The sequence below is a fragment of the Tupaia chinensis genome, unplaced genomic scaffold, assembly GCF_000334495.1.
Source record: "Tupaia chinensis unplaced genomic scaffold, TupChi_1.0 Scaffold000165_2, whole genome shotgun sequence".
Taxonomy (NCBI): Eukaryota; Metazoa; Chordata; class Mammalia; order Scandentia; family Tupaiidae; genus Tupaia; species Tupaia belangeri.
The window spans coordinates 2,866,452-2,885,474 of record NW_006159640.1 but is presented as its reverse complement, the minus strand read 5'-3'; the positions used below and the strand labels follow the sequence as shown (position 1 = coordinate 2,885,474).

The 19,023-nt window shown below is 47.2% G+C and overlaps 1 protein-coding gene across 4 annotated transcripts in view; it reads left to right on the top strand.

Annotated features, from left to right (window-relative positions):
• TTC4 (tetratricopeptide repeat domain 4) overlaps positions 1-19,017 on the top strand; it is a 24,586-nt gene extending 5,569 nt beyond the window's left edge. For all 4 annotated transcript variants that reach the window (XM_006146112.3, XM_006146110.3, XM_014586904.2 and 1 more), the window contains exons 3-10: positions 639-800; positions 3,474-3,551; positions 5,833-5,957; positions 10,479-10,565; positions 12,503-12,720; positions 13,530-13,611; positions 16,389-16,471; positions 18,650-19,017. In XM_006146112.3, the coding sequence (XP_006146174.1) occupies positions 639-800; positions 3,474-3,551; positions 5,833-5,957; positions 10,479-10,565; positions 12,503-12,720; positions 13,530-13,611; positions 16,389-16,471; positions 18,650-18,752 (938 nt within the window). In that variant the 3' untranslated portion in view covers positions 18,753-19,017. The remainder of the gene's footprint in view (positions 1-638; positions 801-3,473; positions 3,552-5,832; positions 5,958-10,478; positions 10,566-12,502; positions 12,721-13,529; positions 13,612-16,388; positions 16,472-18,649) is intronic.
• The last annotated feature ends 6 nt before the right edge of the window (positions 19,018-19,023 follow it).

The window sequence follows — 19,023 nt, the reverse complement described above, 5'->3', positions numbered from 1 at the left end:
GCACTCCCTAGGGGGATGGCCATGCTGCAAGCCTTTGTCCTCCCCTCTCCTCTAGGGATTTTGACATGTATGTTTTCAAGCTCCCAGGTCCAAGACTTGAATTGCTTAGTTGGCTATATGGTATCCAGCCACCTTAACCACTGTCAGTGACTGTCCCCATCCTATTAGGATTTGGGGCCTGTGTGCAAACCACTGGGGTCAGGATGCAAACCATGGTCTGCCACGTGGAATCCAACTCTCCATGCACAAGGCTTAATGTGCTGTGCTGTGGGGCTGACCCTCGAATCTGTTTATAATGAGCCTTTTTAAAACTAAAAGATCTTGGGAACCAGCAGTTAGCGTAATGGCTATGTCGCTGGACTCCCACGTAGTCGACCACGGTTCGTGTCCCGGACCCGGTGGCTTAAAACTCATGCCGGGCGCGTGTGCGTGCGTGCCCAAGATCCCGAGAGGAGAATGGAGGAGAAGGGATTGCAGTGTGACCATCCCTCCTGGGGGGTGATTTCTCACTTTCTGTCTCTATGTCTCTCTCTGTCTGTCTGGTGAGTGCACGTGCCCTATAGCAAAAAAAAAAAAAAAACCTTTCCAAAAATAAAAACCAGAAGATCTTGATTATTTTTCCTCTTCTTTCTTTGCAGAACAGGCTAAGACCTATAAAGATGAAGGCAATGATTACTTTAAAGAAAAAGACTATAAGAAGGCTGTGACTTCATACACAGAAGGATTAAAGAAGAAATGTACAGATCCTGATTTGAATGCTGTCCTTTATACCAACCGGGCAGCAGCACAGTACTATTTGGGTAATTCAATCATTATTGCATGCTTTCTGAAGAATTGGTTTATGATTCAAGCCATGGGATGGCCAGTGTTGGGTTTGAGAGTGTCAGAGGAAGAGGGGCTGTTTGCCTGAGCAACTTGGGCCCAGGATAGTTTAGTTGAACTCTGATAATTCAGGAAGACACATGGTGAAAGGGAATTGGATTGTATAACTCTTCCTGTCTGAACCAAAACAGTGACATAGTCACTCTGGGAAGGTATTTAATATATGAGTCAGTATGATCTGAGATTCTCGAGGCCAAATGCTTCTCTTTTCAAAAAGTTTTTTCTAGAACCAGCAGATGGTGTAATGGCTATGTCACTAGACTCCTATGTAGACAACTGGTTTGAATCCCGGGCCCGGTGACTTAAACTCACGCTGGGCATTTGTGCGTGCATGCCCAAGATCCCGAGAGGAGCATGGAGGAGAAGGGATTGTGGTGTGGCCATCCCCCTGGGGAGCGATTTCTCACTTTCTGTCTCTGTCTCTCTGTCTTTCTGGCAAGCGCATGTACCTTATAGCAAAAACCTCTCAAGAAAAAGAAAAAGAGAGATAGAAAGTGAGAAATCACCCCCCAGGGGGGATGGCCATGCCACAATCCCTTCTCCATTCTCCTCTCGGGATCTTGGGCACGCATGCACATGCACCCAGCATGAGTTTAAGCCACCGGGTCCAGGACTCGAACCATGGTCAACTACATGGGAGTCCAGCGACATAGCCATTACACTAACTGCTGGTCCCTCCACCTGTGTTTCTTACCACAGAGTTAGGAGAGGAACTGGGAGTGACTTCAGCATTCTAAGGGGTTGGTGAAAAACAGGGACTTATCAGCATGTGAGTGGAGCTTCTCCCAGTTGAAGTGTTTTCTCCCTTATCCTATTTCATTATAAGATTTTAAAAAGTCAGAGGGATATAGAACCTTACAGATTACTTGAGCCAGGTAACCCCTGTGTTTATACAAGCCCAGAGAGAGACTTTTTGATTAGTCAGAAACTGGTCCTCTGCATCCTGGAGGAATACATTTTCTTCATGCAGGAGACTAGTTGGGTTCGTGTCCTGTGCCAGATTCTGGCATCATAGAAATGAGTGAGGACTGCTTTCCCTAACAGAGTTTCACCCTTTCACTTATTCAGTCAGTAAATGTATACTAAGCATTCACCACGTGCTAGATGTTACACTGTGAACAAGAACATAGTTCCTGTTTTTGGAGGACTTAAAGAAAATGGTATATAAAAGCACTTTGCAAGGAAAAAAAAAGTGTGTGTGACAGTGGAGGAGCAGACATAATAGGGCCACTCCTTAAATGATCCGTCAGTGTTTTACTGTGTAAAGCCCTTTCCTGTGCGTTGTCCCATTTGACTTTGTAAGCAACAATATAAAACAGATGAAGTTAGCATCTCTAGTCAACAAATTAAGAAACATAAAAGCTGTTTGCTTGCATTTTTAAAGGGTTTCAAGCAGATTATAGGTGGTCTGTAAAGCCTAAACTATGTGTTATCTAAAAAATTTTGCTAACTCCTCGGCTAGAGTTTCAGAAGTAAAATGAATAGATTAGTCTTTTTGTTTTGTTTGTTTGGGAGAGGTTTTTTTTTTATTTGTTTGTTTTTTTGCTATAGGGCGCATGTGCTTGCCAGACAGAGAGACAGAGATAGAAAGCGAGAAATCGCCCCCCAGAGGGGATGGCCATGCTGCAACCCCTTCTCCTCCATTCTCCTCTCGGGATCTTGGACATGCACGCACATGTGCCCAGCGTGAGTTTTAAGCCACCGGGTCCGGGATGCGAACCGCGGTCGACTACATAGGAGTCCAGCGACATAGCCTTTACGCTAACTGCTGGTCCCCCTGAATAGGTTAGTCTTAAATCATTCAGGAATATTTATAGTATAAACTTGAAAGTGAAAGTCTATCTCAGGCTTTCCTCGTTTGGATAACTTGTGTGTGTGGTTATATGCCTTTAATATGCTTACAAATATATACGTGTGTGTGTATGTCTGTGTGCCTAGTTTGGTTTATTTGTTTTAGAGAAATAGGCTACTATGCACATAGCTCACCTTCTAAGACAGCGTAGCACAGATACCCTGCCGTGGCTCTCACATGCAACTTGCTCGTTCTTTTTAATGGCTGCATGGTATTCAGTAGTATGGATTTACTCTAATTTATCTCATCATTACCAATTTGAGGACATTTGCCTTTTCTTCACTCTTTCACAACTAAAAGTAATGTTGAAGTTAGCATGCTTTTACATTCTTGAACATTTGTACAAGTATTTAAAGAAATTTCTTAGAAGAAAGTTGTTAGGTCGAAGTGTATGCACAGAGTACACTCATTTATTCTCTAATTCCTTGGGAATGCCCTTCTTCCGTATCTTCACCTTATATTATCTTTGACTTTTACCAATGTCATATTCATCTCCTCGTCATAGTGATATTGAACATCTTTTCATGTGCTTACTAGCTATTTCCAGTTCTTTTGTGCATACTAGAGACATTTCTAGGGCTATTGATGAGCACAACTGTATTTTTTTCTAGAAATAGTTCCCTCCAATTTACATTTCTCTAAGATTATACAAGTGTGTCTTTGTCACTGCACACAAAAATTTGGAAATATTTGGATCTCAAAACTTGTTCTCTCTTTTGCCAAATGGCATTTTTCTTAGGCAATTTTCGTTCTGCCCTAAATGATGTGATGGCTGCCAGAAAGCTGAAGCCTCGCCACCTCAAAGCAGTAGTACGAGGTAAGTCTTGTAGGACACAGTGTGACCGGCATTGTGGAGAAACTGGCTCTCACCTACCAGAGTATGACATTTAAAGCATTGATATAAAAGTGCCAAGATGCTAATGAAGTCACCTTATTTTCGCAGTCCTGGTGTTCCACAATCACATGTCACTTTTGAAGAATTCCTCAGAGAAGAGTCTAACCCTTTATAAAATAAGAATTTGTAGAGAAATTTATTTTAATTTTCTGATTTTAAATTAGTAAAGGATGAAATTAATTAAAATAAAGGAGTTTCCAAAGCCACAGTTCTTTTCTATTTTTTTTTTTTTTTGAATTAGTTGATTGAAAGGGAAGTTCTTCAAATGCCGTGTTAATGTTAATTAAAAAATAAGTTATGGAACCTTTGCTGTTAACTCAGATGCTAGGATATTCCCAGATAATTTTTTCTCTTGTAGTCTGACCTTTCTATGTAATAATAATAATTTTATTACTTTTATACGTCACCTTTTCTTTGAGAAGCCCATAGATGCTTTGCAAACTTTAATTTAGCCCTCACATATTAATCTTCCTTGCATCCCCATGGGCCAGCTTAAAATACATTGTCGAAGGTATGCCTCTTTAGGACTTCATGGTCAGGGGGTGGTAAGTATATCCATGTCCCTCAGCTATAGGGAAGGAATGTACTGAACAAAGATTGGCAAATAAATTGATTGCATTCCTGTGGAATTAACCTATAATCCTTGATTTATTTGTCAGTTTTGCCCTACAGCATGACCTTGGCAAAACACCCCACTCTCAATATCAATTCAGTCATCTCTGAAAAGGTAGGGTTAGGTTCTGTTGGCATCTAAGTCATTACAGTTCTGATAATTTTGAAAATCTACGGAAAACCTATAGACTATAGACTAACTGGAAAAAAATGAACACGATTAAATTATTTTTTAAAATTTATTTATTTTTAAGAGAGACTTTTGCTATAAGGCACGTGTGCTCACTGGAGAGACAGAGAGACAGGAAGTGAGAAATCACCCCCCCGGGGGGGATGGCCATGCCTCAATCCCTTCTCCATTGTCCTCTTGGGATTTTGAGCATGCACACACATGCACCTGACGTGAATTTTGAGCTGCCAGGTCCGGGACTTGAACCGCAGTCAACTACGTGGAAGTCCAGTGACAACCATTACACCATCTGCTAGTCCCATATTATTTTTTTAAATAGAAAAGGAGAGAGGCAGCTTAAACTGGTAGCCATAAAGAACAAAATTAGGAGACATTTAAAGTCTTTGGTTTTTGCCACTATGTTGATGAATGACAGAGGCAAATTCTGCTTTGTGTTTCTATTTAAAAGATCATCTGAGGGAACCAGCAGTTAGCGTAATGGCTATGTCGCTGGATTCCCGCGTAGTCGACCGCGGTTCGTGTCCCGGACCCGGTGGCTTAAAACTCACGCCGGGCACGTGTGCGTGCGTGCCCAAGATCCCGAGAGGAGAATGGAGGAGAAGGGATTGCGGTGTGACCATCCCCCCTGGGGGGTGATTTCTCGCTTTCTGTCTCTATGTCTCTCTCTGTCTGTCTGGCGAGCGCACGCGCCCTACAGTGAAAATCTCTCCAAAAAAAAAAAAAAGATCATCTGAGATGGGTTTTTTTCTTCCCTTTTGCAAATGAAGAACCTGAAACTTGGAGATACACATCCTTTATCTAAGGTCTAGCTGGTAAATGACAGAGCCAGATTTCTAGCCCAGATCAGTTTGGTTGAAAGCTTGTCCCTCCACCTCCTCTTTTTTTTTTTTTTTTTAAGAATTTTGCTGTAGGGTACATGTGCTTGCCAGAAACAGAGAGAGAAAGAAAATGAGAAATCACCACCTATGGAGTATGGCCATCTTATAATCCCTTCTTCTCCATTCTCCTTTTGGGATTTTGGGTATGCATGCACACATGTCCAATGTGATTCTCAAGCCAACATGTCTGGGACTTGAACTGTGGGCAACCATGTGGGAATGTAGCATCTTAACCCTCCTCCTACCCTCGAACTTGTCCTCTTTACCACTAAGTTTTAGCCTTCCCTACTTTAAGAGTCCTTAATCTCAAGAGGTTTATAGATGTTTTAGGCTGAATGGGCCTTAGGGATCTTTCTGATCTAGGATACAACAAACACTCTCTTGTCTGGGGACTGCAATACAAGAGGCAGAATCCTGCTGGCTGGTAGCTGACCGGGGAGTGTAGGGGGGTGGGAGGTCCTGCTCGAGCTGGGCTCTTGCCATGCACATTGTCCATGGATTCTAAGGGTTCTGGGTTCTGCAGGTGCCTTATGCCATCTGGAACTGAAACACTTTGCTGAGGCTGTGAACTGGTGTGATGAAGGGCTGCAGATAGATGCCAAAGAGAAGAAACTTCTGGAAATAAGGGCTAAAGCAGACAAGCTGAAGGTTGGTGATAGTCAGCAGTCAATTGGCATTTACTGATTAGCATTAATTAACATTACCTACATTGTGTCTCTCTGGTCATTGTAAACTTTTTCCTCTTCAGAAACAAAACCCTAAACCAGTCCTATCCCGGGAACTCTGTGGAGAGATAGTTCCACAAACCTGGATTCCAACACAGCTTTTTCTACTGCTGAATTGGACAAGTTCTCATAGTTCTGAAACTCAGTCCTGTCTCTGAGAATGAACATGATGTATACCTCAAAGGTTTTTATGAAAATTAAATAAGAAAAAAAAGTGTATATATATGTATATATGAATCTTCAAAAAGTTATGAAGAAACTATTAATGGATTTAATGGTTTTGCACCATAAAAGACTCCTGGCATGAGTTCAAGCCACCGGGTCCGGGACTTGAACCGCGGCCAACTACGTGGGAGTCCAGCAACATAGCCATTACGCTAACCACTGGTCCCCCATCATGAACTTTTTGAAGTACTTATGTATATATGAATAATTCTTACCACATTTCCTATCAATCATGTAATAAGGACTCAATAAATAGTGGCTGGGTTGTTTTTAATAAATAAGAAACAGCATAAGACTGCCATAGTCTAGGCTACACAGTGTGCAGAGCTCTTGAAAGAGAAGGGAAAGGACAGCTAGACTTTAAACAGAATCTTTAAGTTTCTGTAATGTGCAACTTCCAACATTAAGACACTTTACAACTTGCTGAAGAAATGCTCCATTTCTGGCACATAATAGCTAAAATGATGGTAGAGGCAGCAATAACAGAATAGAATAGCATCACTTCCTAAAATAAAATCCAGCATTTAGATAGGTCTTACTGTGTGTATGTTTGAGGCCCTATTTAAGGTTTTTTTTTTTTTTTGAGAGGTTTTTGCTATAGGGCGCGTGCACTCGCCAGACAGAGAGAGACATAGAGACAGAAAGTGAGAAATCACCCCCCAGAGGGGATGGCCACGCCACAATCCCTTCTCCTCCATTCTCCTCTCGGGATCTTGGGCATGCACGCACACGTGCCCGGCGTGAGTTTTAAGCCACCGGGTCCGGGACACGAACCACGGTCGACTACGTGGGAGTCCAACGACATAGCCATTACGCTAACTGCTGGTTCCCTGAGGCCCTATTTAAGTTTTACGTATGGGCCAACAGGTGGTGTGGCGGTTAAGGTGCTGTATCTCACGTGGCTAACCCTGCCATTTGAGTCTTGGACCATTGAAAAGCAGCTGGGTGCATGTGCATGAACGCCCAGAATCTCAAGAGGAGAATGGAGGAGAAGGGACTGTGGTGTGGTTTTCTTCCCTGGGGGCAATTTCTCACTTTCGCTCATTCTTTGTCTCTTACCAGCAAGCAAATGTACTCTTTGGCAAAAATATCTAAAAAATACAAATTTTACTTATATAAAACCCTCTAAACCACACAACTGCCCTGTAAGGTAGGGACTGTTCTGTTTCTTAACTAGTGAGGTCGCTAAAGCACAGAGAGATCAGGAAGTTACCTAGGTCACAGAACTGTGCTGAAGCAGGACTTCAAGGTCAGGCAGTCTGGCTCGAGGGTCTAAGCTCTTAGCCACTGTGCAATACGGTCTCACATACCTGCTCAGTACAAAGCCAGAACCGGACTTCAGGTCTCCTAGTTTCTGGTTTAAGTTTCCCTTTGGGGTACTGAAAATGTTAGGTAGGGGTGATATGGTGACTATACTAAATCTCACTAAACTATATACTTTAAAATGGTTAATAGTTAATTTTATGTTATATGATTTTTACCTGTTTTAAATAATTAAAAAACATATATATTAACCATAGAAGGCAAAATTTATAAATTGAACTTAGCCACAAATTAAAGGCACAGTGGAAAAAGGTAGTACTCTGTGAGGCTGACCTACATGGGGAGGCTCTGGAGACCTCCTGAGTATGCAGGGCGTGTGCGTGCCCATGACGTGAGGCTGGCTGAAGCTAGGGGTGGATCACAGCATCAAGACCTTGTTGGATTGCTGGCTTTCTCACAGGAAGGAAGGAAGGAAGGGACTTTTTTTTTTTTTTTCTTTTAATGAGTTTGCTAGATGGTGCATGTGCTTACCAGAGAGAGGCAGCGAGAGAGGGAAAATGAGACATCACCTTTGAGGGGGATGGCCATGCCACAGTCCCTTGTCCATTCTCCAGAATTTTGGGCACACATACACATGCACTGATGTGTTTCTCAAGCTGCTGGGTACAGGATTTGAACTGTGCAGTTAGCCAGTAGTATCCAGCTGTCATAACTACCACACCACCTAGCTAGCCCTAAATAAATTTTTTAAGCATCATAACCACCATGCCACCTAGCTAGCCCTAAATAAATTTTTTAAGAAAGAAAAAAAGCCCCTGAAAAAAATGTAAAATTGTGTTGTTTATAGTCTGTTCTATTTATAACAGTCCAGAAATAGTACCTGCATCCAACTACAGGAGGACAGATGAGCAATTATGATCTGTTCATACAGTGAAGCGTCATTGGGCAGTAGACGGAGACAAACTTGCGAGGGATGGAATGAGAGAGACTGCGAAGGAGCATGTGGGCAGTTTCTGAGGATAGAAATGTTCTCTATATTTATTGGAATGTTGAGCACTCAGGCGTATACATTTGTCAGAACATCAAACTGTATTCTTAAAATCTATACATCAAACCTCAGCAAAGCTGATTTTTTTTTTTAGAGGTGTTTTCCTATAGGGTGCATGCACTTGCCAGAAAGACAGAGACAGACAGAGAGACAGAAAGTGAAAAATCACCCCCCAGGGGGCATGGCCACACTGAAATCCCTTCTCCATTCTCCTTTCAGGATCTTGGGCATGCACGCACATGCACCTGGCATGAGTTTAAGCCACCAGGTCCGAGACTCGAACCGTGGTCGACTACATGGGAGTCCAGCGACATAGCCATTACGCTAACTGCTGGTCCCAGATTATTTTTTCTAAGAGAGATTTTTGCGTGCGTGGGTGCCCAAGATTCAAGATTGGAGGAAGGGGATTGTGGCGTGACCAGACCCTGTGGAAGGTGGTCGTCTCTCCCCATGACTCCTCCCTCCCCCCATGTGTGCATGCATGTGTTTTTTCATGAATTAAGAAAAAAGGTCTGGAGTCTAGCAGATGTCATAGTGATTACAGTGCTGGATTCCTACTTGGCCGACCACAGTTTAAGTCCTGGACCTGCTGGCTTGAGAATGATGCCAGGTGTGTGTGCTTGTGTGCCCAAGACCCCAGGAGGAGAATAGAGGAGAAGGGATTGAGATGTGGTGATCCTCCCTGGGGGGTAACACCTCATTTTCCCTCTCTGTATCTGTTTCTGTCTCTCTTGCAAGCACACGTTCTCTAAGGCAAAAAAACTCTTAATAAGAAAAAAAAGAAAAGAAAAGAAAAAAGATCTGTGTTAGCCATTGTGGGGTGTATAAGGAGTGGTTGGTGCTATATTTTAGAGCAGGAGTCAGCACACTGACCCACAGGCCAAATCCTGCTCACTGCCCGTCTTGGTGTGTTTTCTGAGTGAAGAGTGTTTTCATTTTTAAAAGGGTTGTACACTAACAACCCGATAATATGCAGCAGAGACCATTCATGGTCTGGGATATTTATTGTTCAGTCCTTTACAGAAAGTGTTTAGTAACCCTCAGTAGTCCACACTCCTGGGGGTAAGAGCAGGGTCGATTGGTTTTTGAGTGATTAACAGAAACAAGAAATCTAAATTCTATTTCTGCAGACTGAGTAGGCTGACAGTACTTTTCTCTCATGTACTGTAGTTGTTCAAAAGGCAGAGCCTCTGATAATCTCGGCCTGGGTGTTCCAGTCTGCTCTCGTCCACTGCAGCCACACTAGAGTTGTTGAAATTTCCCACCGGTATTTCTCATCCTTGGCGTCAGTCCCTCTGCAGAGAATGCCCTTTCTCCTTCATCTGGTGGCATCTCCCTTGTCACCACGCCCGCCTTCTCAGTGGGGCAGAATGAGTCTCTCCTGCTTCTGTGTCTCATGGCCTTTGGTTCACTAGCAGAGCAACACGTATCACTCCTGGCTCTCCACTTGTCTGTGCCCCTCTGCAGACCGTGAGCTCCCTGGCTACTAAAGAACTAGATTTTAGATTTCTCGGGGGGCCAGACGGTGGTTAACTGTGATGCTCTGCGACCCGACGCCTGCTCTGTATTTGGAGCCTTCCCGCATATGCCAGGCACGCTTGTGGCCATGATCTGGGTCTGGCTGAGGCTGGAGGTGGATCACAGGATCACAACCCTGTTGAGAACGTGCTTGCTTCTGTGCTCTCTCACTCGGAAGAAGCAAACAGCTGAATTACTTACTTTAAAAAAGTCTCTGTTGCCACCAGGCCAACACCTAGCCATGGGCTTCGTAAATGTTGAGCTGAATCTGGCCACCAACCCGCACAGGAGCATGGTTGGGTAGAAACTAGAGAGGCTAATGCAGGCAGCTGGGGTCATAGAAGAGGGAGCAGGGTCTCTGGAGCTGATGCATCTGAATTCCATTTTCAGCGAACTGAGCAGAGGGATATGAGGAAAGCCAAGGTGAAGGAAAAGAAAGAGCAGACTCAGAATGAGGCTTTACTCCAGGCCGTCAAGGTAAGTTCCCAAACCATAGGTCCTGATGGTTCTGCCGACTCTACCAATCCTGGGAAGCCTGCTGAGAACCTTTCTTGGGATGTGGCCCCTGTTTATTCTGCTTCAGTGGAGCAGAGCAGCCGGGGAGCCCCAGCGCTGGAGTCAGCCTGCTGCGTTCAGTCAGCAGCCCCACTGTGCGCATGTGTCACTCTCAGCAGTGCACATTGCACACTCTTGCCTGCGCTGGGGTAAGCATTACCTCATGGAATCTTCACAGTAGTGTTTACTAGCCCCCATTAGGCCACAGTCCTGGGGGTAAGAGCAGGATTGACTGATTTTCAGGAGATTAGCAGGAGAAAGAAATCTAAATTATATTTCTGTAGACCGAGTAGACTGGTGGCACTTTTTCCTCATGTATCATAATTGTTCAAAAGGCATAGCCTCTGCTAGTCTAGCCGTGGGTTGTGCAGAGGCTACTCTTCCTGCTCCTGTTTTGCCAGATGACGAGGTGGTCTCAGCTGAAGGAACTACGCAGCTCCCGCATGCCAGAGACTGGTTCTTGCTCCCAACCATGGTGCTTCACTATGTCTGAAGAACGTTTGAGGTTTTTTTTTTTGGAGAGATTTTCGCTATAGGGTGCGTGCGCTCGCCAGAGAGAGACATAGAGATAGAAAGTGAGAAATCACCCCCCAGGGGGGATGGTCACGCTGTAATCCCTTCTCCTCCATTCTCCTCTCGGGATCTTGGGCATGCACGCACACGCACCCAGCGTGAGTTTAAGCCACCGGGTCCGGGACATGAGCCACGGTCGACTACGTGGGAGTCCAGCGACATAGCCATTACGCTAACTGCTGGTTCCCAGAACGTTTGAGTTTTTAGGATGTTGCTCCTCCAACCACCACCTAATTATGCTACCTCTGCCCCTTCCCGTGTTTTAAAGTGCATGTAGTCTGACTCAGATTTTGCTTTAATCTTCATCCCCAACAAGTCACCCGTTTAAGCTCGCTTGGTCTTCTCCAGGGAGAGCTACCTGTGAGGAGCTCGTGGGGTGGGATTTCGGTTTTCCTCTTTGCACAGCTAAATTATGCACCCATTTGAGTTACTTGACTTTGGGCCTTGCACTACTGAAATGCATTCTTCTGGTTCCTCCCCACAGCAGGCAGTCTGGTAACACATGTTAACAGGTTAAACAGAAAAGGGTACCCAGGTTTTCCAGTTACTCCTCATCCAGACTGAGGGCTTTCGTCGTTTTCTGATGTGTAGAGTACTGGGGTGTCCAGAGGTTTTGCATACAGACCTGTGTTTGCTGTTCTCTCCTTCAGTCTAACCCTGTGCCTCAGGTCGTGGTGTACATAACAGTTACCTAACAGTACGCAAAGCCGCGCACGCTCTATTTTACTGATGGTTTAAGGCAGGACTCAGCAAACTGCAGCCACTGGACACAGCTCTGCCTGTTTGTGGCTGTGCTCATACGGCAGTGGCAGAGCTGAGTGGTCTATAGAGACCTTTACCCACAAAGCTTAAAAGGTGCCCCCTGCACAGTTTGAGTCTTGGACTGGTTGGCTTGAAAATCACACTGGGCGCATGTATGTGCATGCCCAAGATCTTGAGAGGAGACTGGAGGAAAAGGGATTATGGTATGGTCATCCTCCCGGGGGCGGGTGATGATTTCTCACTTTCTCTGTCTCTCTCTGTCTCTGGCAAGCACATGTGCCCTATGGCCAAAAAAAAGTGTGTGTGTTTGTGTGTGTGTGTATGTGTGCATGTGTGTAGCACGCACGCACACACACACACATATATTTTTTGGTGGAGTAATGAAACGGCACATGGCAGGCACTATGAATCGTACAGAGCAGCCCCCAAGGACATCTGTTACTGGCTGTGGCTTCCTTACTTCAGTGAGGTGGGTGTGCTTCCTCCCGTACACTAAGGTCTGTGTATCTCTGTCTTTAACCCAGGCTCGGCACATCAGGCTGGTCTCTGAAGCTGCCAGTGAGGATGAAGAGTCAGTCGCAGGAGGCCTTGGTGAGCTTTCCCTGGATGGACTCAGCTCTGAGAACCCCTATGGAGCCCGGCTGAGTCTCGACGAGCTGGGCCGACTGAGCTGGCCTGTGCTCTTCCTGTACCCGGAGTACGCCCAGTCGGACTTCATCTCTGCCTTTCATGAGGACTCCAGGTACCTACTTGCCCAAGAGCCCTCCGCTCGTGTGCTTGTTCTCCCTGCTCGGCAGGAGGGACAGGTGGATTCTTGGGTGAGCAGGGAGGGTTCCTCACAGCTGGTTTGGTATAACCGGTCCCGTAGCCGGTTGAAGCTTTACTAACTTTGCAGTGACAGATGTAGACTGCACCTTCGTCCCGACTGGGCTGGTGCGTGTCACACCACAGTGCCTGCCTGCCAGAGAGTGCGTATCCCTGGGGTACAGAGCCGTTTTAGCTAGTGCATGGGTAGTCATTTAAGTGTATTTGTTAGAAGAAATATAACTTGCAGATTTAATTTGTGATTTCTTAGGTTACTACTTAAGATGTGGCTAACATAAGAAATAGTTTTAAGCCCGAGTCCATTTAAAGACAGTTATGTTAGAATAGGACAAGTAACACACATACACTTTTTTTTTGAGAGGTTTTTGCTGTGGGGCACATGCACTCGCCAGAAAGACAGAGAGAGAGACAGAAAGCGAGAAATCACCCCCCAGGGAGGATGGCCACGCCACAATCCCTTCTCCATTTTCCTCTTGGGATTGTGGGCACACACGCACACACACAACGCGCCCAGCATGAGTTTAAGCCACTGGGTCCAGGACTCGAACTGTGGTCGACTACATGGGACATAACCATTATGCCAACTACTGGTCCCCACACATACACATTTTGAGCCCTGCATTTTATGTTTTATGCATTGTTAGTATCTCAGCAAAGTGTTGTCTGGGGACTGAGGGGGAACAGACGCGAGTTACTGATACTCAGAAAGGACATGTTCATCCTCAGGCTCATCGATCATCTAATGGTGATGTTTGGTGAAACGCCCTCTTGGGACTTAGAGCGGAAATACTGCCCTGATCATTTGGAGGTAAGAGTTTTATCTTGTTCCTCTATGGGATATCCTGTTGCCCCAGAGAACTTCAGTGTGTATTTCCTACAAACAAGGATTTTCCTTTATAATTCCAATGTAGCCATGAGAGTCAGGAAATTAACTGATACACTGCTACCATCCAGTCATCAGACCCCAGTCAGGTTGCACACCTACTTTATAGCAAAGGGTCCTGTTCAGCAGCACACACTGTTTAGGGATTCGGTCCTTTTAGTCTCCTTTGTGTGGAAGAGTTCCTTTGTTCGTCCTCCTTCCCTCCCTCCCTCCTTCTCTCCTTCCCTCCTTCCCTTCCTGTCTCTTTTCCTCTCTCTTTTTTGCTATAAGATTTGTGTGCTTGCTGGGGAGAGAGAGAGAGGAGAGAGAGAGAGAGAGAAAGAAAGCCCCTCCCCCAGGAGAGGACGGCTATGCTGCAACCCCTTCTGTTTCCCCTCCCAGGATTTGGGCATGCACGCACACGTGCCTGGTGTGTTTTTCAAACCACTGAGTCTGGGACTTAAACTTGCAGTCAGCCATGTGGGATCCGCCGCCTTAACCTCCATGCTTCTGGCCGGCCCCTCCTTTCTTGATCTTACCACTTTGACCATCAGAGACCATTACAGACGTTGGCCAGGGTGCGTTTTTCCATGCCTCCTGGTGACTGATTTGGGGTGTGCGTATTTGCCTGACTGTCCCAGCAGCGGTGCTCTAGTCTCACTGCATCCTGTCAGGTGGCACGTGACTCCCACGTGGCCAGCCCTGACTGTGTTCGCTGCGGTCACCTGACCGAGGTGGGGTCTGCCACGCTTCTCTAATACACAGTTACTCTTTTTCTCTTTATAATTGCTAAGCACTTGATAGGAAGGATATGTGATCCTTTTGCTCATCAAACTTTCAACATATTTGTTTCTTATATGAGCAGATTTAAGTTTCCTGTGTGTGTTTATTTTGAGAGATTTTTGCTGTAGGGTGTATGCGGTCACTAGAAAGATGAAAAGAGACAGAAAGCAAGAAATCACCCCTGCCCCCCAGGGGTGACGCCATGACACAATCCTTTCTTCTCCATTCTCCCCTTGGGATTTTGGGCATACACCCACATACGCCTGGCATGAGTTTCAGGTCGCTGGGTCCAGCACTGGAACTGCAGTCAACTACACCCACATACACCTGGCATGAGTTTCAGGTCACTGGGTCCAGCACTGGAACTGCAGTCAACTACGTGGGAGTCCAGCAGTGTAACCATACGCTGTCTACTGGTCCCTTAGGTTTCCTATTTCATTCAGTGAGTTGTGATTGGTTACTAGTTGTTCACTTCACGTTCAAATGATCTCAGATTTAGCCAATGGGACTCACTTAACTTTTCTTTCTGTGTCCTTTTGACTTGTCTCCATTTTAAAAAAATTGCCAGAGGTTGTAGGTGCTCACTACCCGGGGGGGGGCGGGGGGGATGCATCTCCCAATGGGGCATGGTCACACCACAGTCCCTTCTCTGTTTCTCCATCCGGTTGGGATTCTAGGAACACATACAAATGTGCCTCGTGCATTTTTTAAGCCACTGGGGCTGGGATTTGAACCTCAGTTGTCCATGTGGAATTTGGCTCCTTTAATCACTAGGCTATGGGGCTGGCTCTGCCTCTTTTTTTTTTTTTTTTGAGGGTCATGTGCTTGCCAGAAAGGCAGAGAGATAGAAAGTGAGAAATCATCCCCCAGGGGGGATGGCCACGCCACAATCCCTTCTCCTCCATTCTCCTCTCAGGATCTTGGGCACGCACACACATGCGCCCGGCGTGAGTTTAAGCCACTGGGTCCAGGACTCGAACCACAGTTGACTACATGGAAGTCCAGCAACATAGCCATTACACTAACTGCTGGTCCCTCTGCCTCCATTTTTTAAGCACTTGTTTTTTTGGCACAAGGCATTTCAGATCGAAATTGTACTTGCCTTCCTCCAGTTCTGGATCAGCTACTTTTTTCCTAAGGAGCCCTGCTGCTTTTTGTGGAAGAATGATATTTAGAAGGCAAGCTCTCTGTACGATGCGTGTGTTGGTTCATTTGATCAACCCCCTGCTGTTGTCATAGGCCCGCCTCCCTCTCCCATGTGGAGCCTTCCTCATCCTACTTGAACTCCTGATTCCCCTGCTGGGCTTTGCCTCAGTCTGAGTGCCTGTGCAAACCCTGAGGCCCTGTACTGCTGCTCCTCAGCCTGCTTGGCCTCTGACTCCCCATGACCGGTCACCCTGCCATAAGTGTTCAGCCCCTCATCCCGGTTGGGCCTGACACCCCTGTCAGCTGTCCCCGTGCATGGACACCCTCTTTCGCCAGCCCTTCCTGTCCAACCATCATACAGGCAGCCCCCAGCATGGATGCCCTGACACCCCTCCCTGGCAGCCCTCCTGTGCACCCCACCCTGTCTGGGTCTCCCCCTGCTCTGGGTCACCGTAGCTTTCTCCCCCACACCTGATGACCTTAGGACCGAATTGTTCAGGAAGGGAGGGCTCCATGGGGCTGAGTCTCGGCACCTGTTTTCTAGCTGGGCCACACTGGCGAGTTACTTCCCGTCTCTGAGCCTCCATTCTGTCTAGAAGGTGGAGCCGATAATGACCTCTCCTACAGCGCCATGAGGAGGAACGAATGCAAAGCCCCACCCACAGCCATGTCGAGGAGGCTTCCAGCACGGAACAGCTGTCATCTTTTGAACTTTCTCTGGGTGGCCTCAACCTTCCTAGTGGCTCCAGAGTGCTCGGTCTGTGTCTGACTCTTGCTCTCTGTTAATGTTGCAGGTCTACTTTGAGGATGAGGACAGGGAAGAACTGTACAAGGTGCCTCTCAAGAGCACGCTCTTGCAGGTTCTGCAACACCCCAGGTGAGTGACCCTCAGGGTAGACCAGGGGCAGTGCCTGGGCTCATCCTTGGAGTACAGCCAGGTTCTCAGTCCACCACTGATCAATCACCTGGGCAATCGACCCTCCCTCGTGCCCTGGGCACGAAGCTGTGTGAGCTGGCAGCTGTGGGGTCTGTCCTGGCCCCTTAGACTGGACTACTGGTCGGATGGGTCACATGCGAGGTGACGACAGTCCATTGCATCTCAGCCATGCTGTCTCCAGACTAGGGGTGTGAGTGGCTGACCTGAGACGGGACAAGCTGCCTGGCTTGTACTGGTTCCTGGAGGTAGCGGGGTGGCCCTCCTTTCCTTACTTGTGCCTGTGTCCCCAGCTTCTGTCATTTGGGGAGCACATTAGCTCTGAAGTCAGGCACGCCACCACTTACTGGCTGTGCGGCTCTATGCACCTGCTGCCTCTCTGGGGCTGCCTCGTCCTCTCTTGTCTCCCTGTTTCTCAGGCCTTTGGGGGCTAGTGATAGAGCAGTGGTCATGAGGCCTGTGTAAAGGGTAGTGGGCTCAGTGAGGGCACCTCTGCGAGCACCATGGCAGCCGGGCGTCTCCGCGTCTGTGAGGTGCCCTGGACTAAAAGGGAATGCCACAGTGGATTTACACGTTGACCCCGACTGCTCTCCCCTAAGCTTTGAGCAGAGCAAAGCAGATACTTTTGCACTTAGACTAAAAGAACCCACAGTATTAGGAGAAAGAGGGTGGCCAGTGTGGTGGGAAATGAGACTGGAAAACCAGGCCGGGCCATGCACGATGGCCTCAAAGCCCTGCTATGGAGCATGGACTTGATCCCTAAAGGCGTCTGGAGTCCCAGCGGGCGTGGGTCGAGGTGAAGTGTGCAGAGGATGGTACAGATTTGAGGTGTACTGTTTGATGGCGAGACCTGAGGCGGGAGGGGACGGGTCGTTGAGAGGTCCGGGAGGCAGGCTGGAGGGGAACAGGCAAAGGAGGGCTGCCCGCTGTCTCGAGACCTCCACTGTGACACAAGCAGCGGCATGAAGTAAGATGTCTCCAGATCTGATCGTTCCTGCTCCTGGTGGTGGTGTTTCTTGGTCCCAGATCTGCCTTTTCCTAGTGTATGGACACTGTCTGCTGCTCGTGTTCTCTGCTCTTAGCAGATTACCCGGAATTCTTTAATACCTGAGGTCCATCCTACTTCATTCCTAAAAACTGAAGATGGAATCTCAGGTTCATGCTTCCCAGAAAATGTAAATGCTGTTTGAAGTGATTACTCTTTAAATCATGAGCTTCTTTAATTTTAAGCCTGAGGTCCATCCTACTTCATTCCTAAAAAACTGAAGACGGAATCTCAGGTTCATGCTTCCCAGAAAATGTAAATGCTGTTTGAAGTGATTACTCTTTAAATCATGAGCATAAGCTAGAGGCCTCCCAGGACGGGTCTGTGGCAGCTCCAGACCCTGCATGAGGTGGAGCTGAGAAACAGCCGCCTCCAGAACCAGACTCTCTGGGTAATGCTAACTCCCCTAGACCCGGGAGGCCAAGGCCCTGCCCACTTTTCTAGCTGCCTCACTCCTGTTGCTTTGTGTCCCAGAGCTAGTGAATGCCCTAGTTCCTGCACCTCCTGACTTTTGTCCCCCACCCCCATCACCACCCCTTCCCAGATGAAAGTCAGGTTCAGGAGCAGCATCTTCCAGGAAGCCTTTCCTGATTCATTCTCTGTGGAAGGAATCACACCTCTCTGGGCTAACTGTACCTCCTAGTTCACAGACAGTGTCTACGGTTGCGCCTTGCAGCTGTTAATTGGTTCCTTATCTCCCTTCCCCCAGCACTGGCCTTGCAAGCAAGGACGATGGTTTCTATTTGTTTTTTAATCTGTGTTTTCAACACAGGGTCTGCCTCACCCTGGGCACTCACTGAATGTTGGGTGAATGAAAGAAAACCTGGTTTGTAGTTTTCTCTCATGTTCGGCCGCAGTCATGCATGTTGCTAGAGGACTGGCCTAAAGGTTCTGGCCAGGTTGTACGGAGGAAGGTTGTGCTAATTTGCCAGTTCTATAAACAACCAAGCAAATTAATGTGCTCCCCTGCATTTCAACGTTGACTCGCATGCAGAGGTGCACCTTGAATGGGGAACCTTGGAGGCCGCCGATGACTAAGATTATAATCAGCTAACGCCCTCTTGTGTCCCCTGCAGGTACTTGGTAAAAGCCCTGACACCGGCGTTTTTGGTCTGTGTGGGATCCTCTCCTTTTTGCAAGAACTATCTCCAGGGAAGAAAGGTGCACCAGATACAGTGATGGAGCCAGGCCGTGGAACCAGGCTCCGATCTCTCTGTCACCTGTCTCTGCCTGGTGCCTGGAGACGGGGTGCAAGGAACTGCAGCCTTCCCTGAACTGCAGCCCATCCGGCCCGAGAACTGAGCTCTGGCTGCCTTCAGGCTCCTCGTGGCGTGCAGCACTCTGCGCCCCAGTCCTGGCATTTGTGGGCTCCGTCTCTGAAGGGACTCCTGCCGTAGTCGCCCTGCTGCAGTCACCCCCGCAACTGGCCATGGACATTACTGGCCTGCGG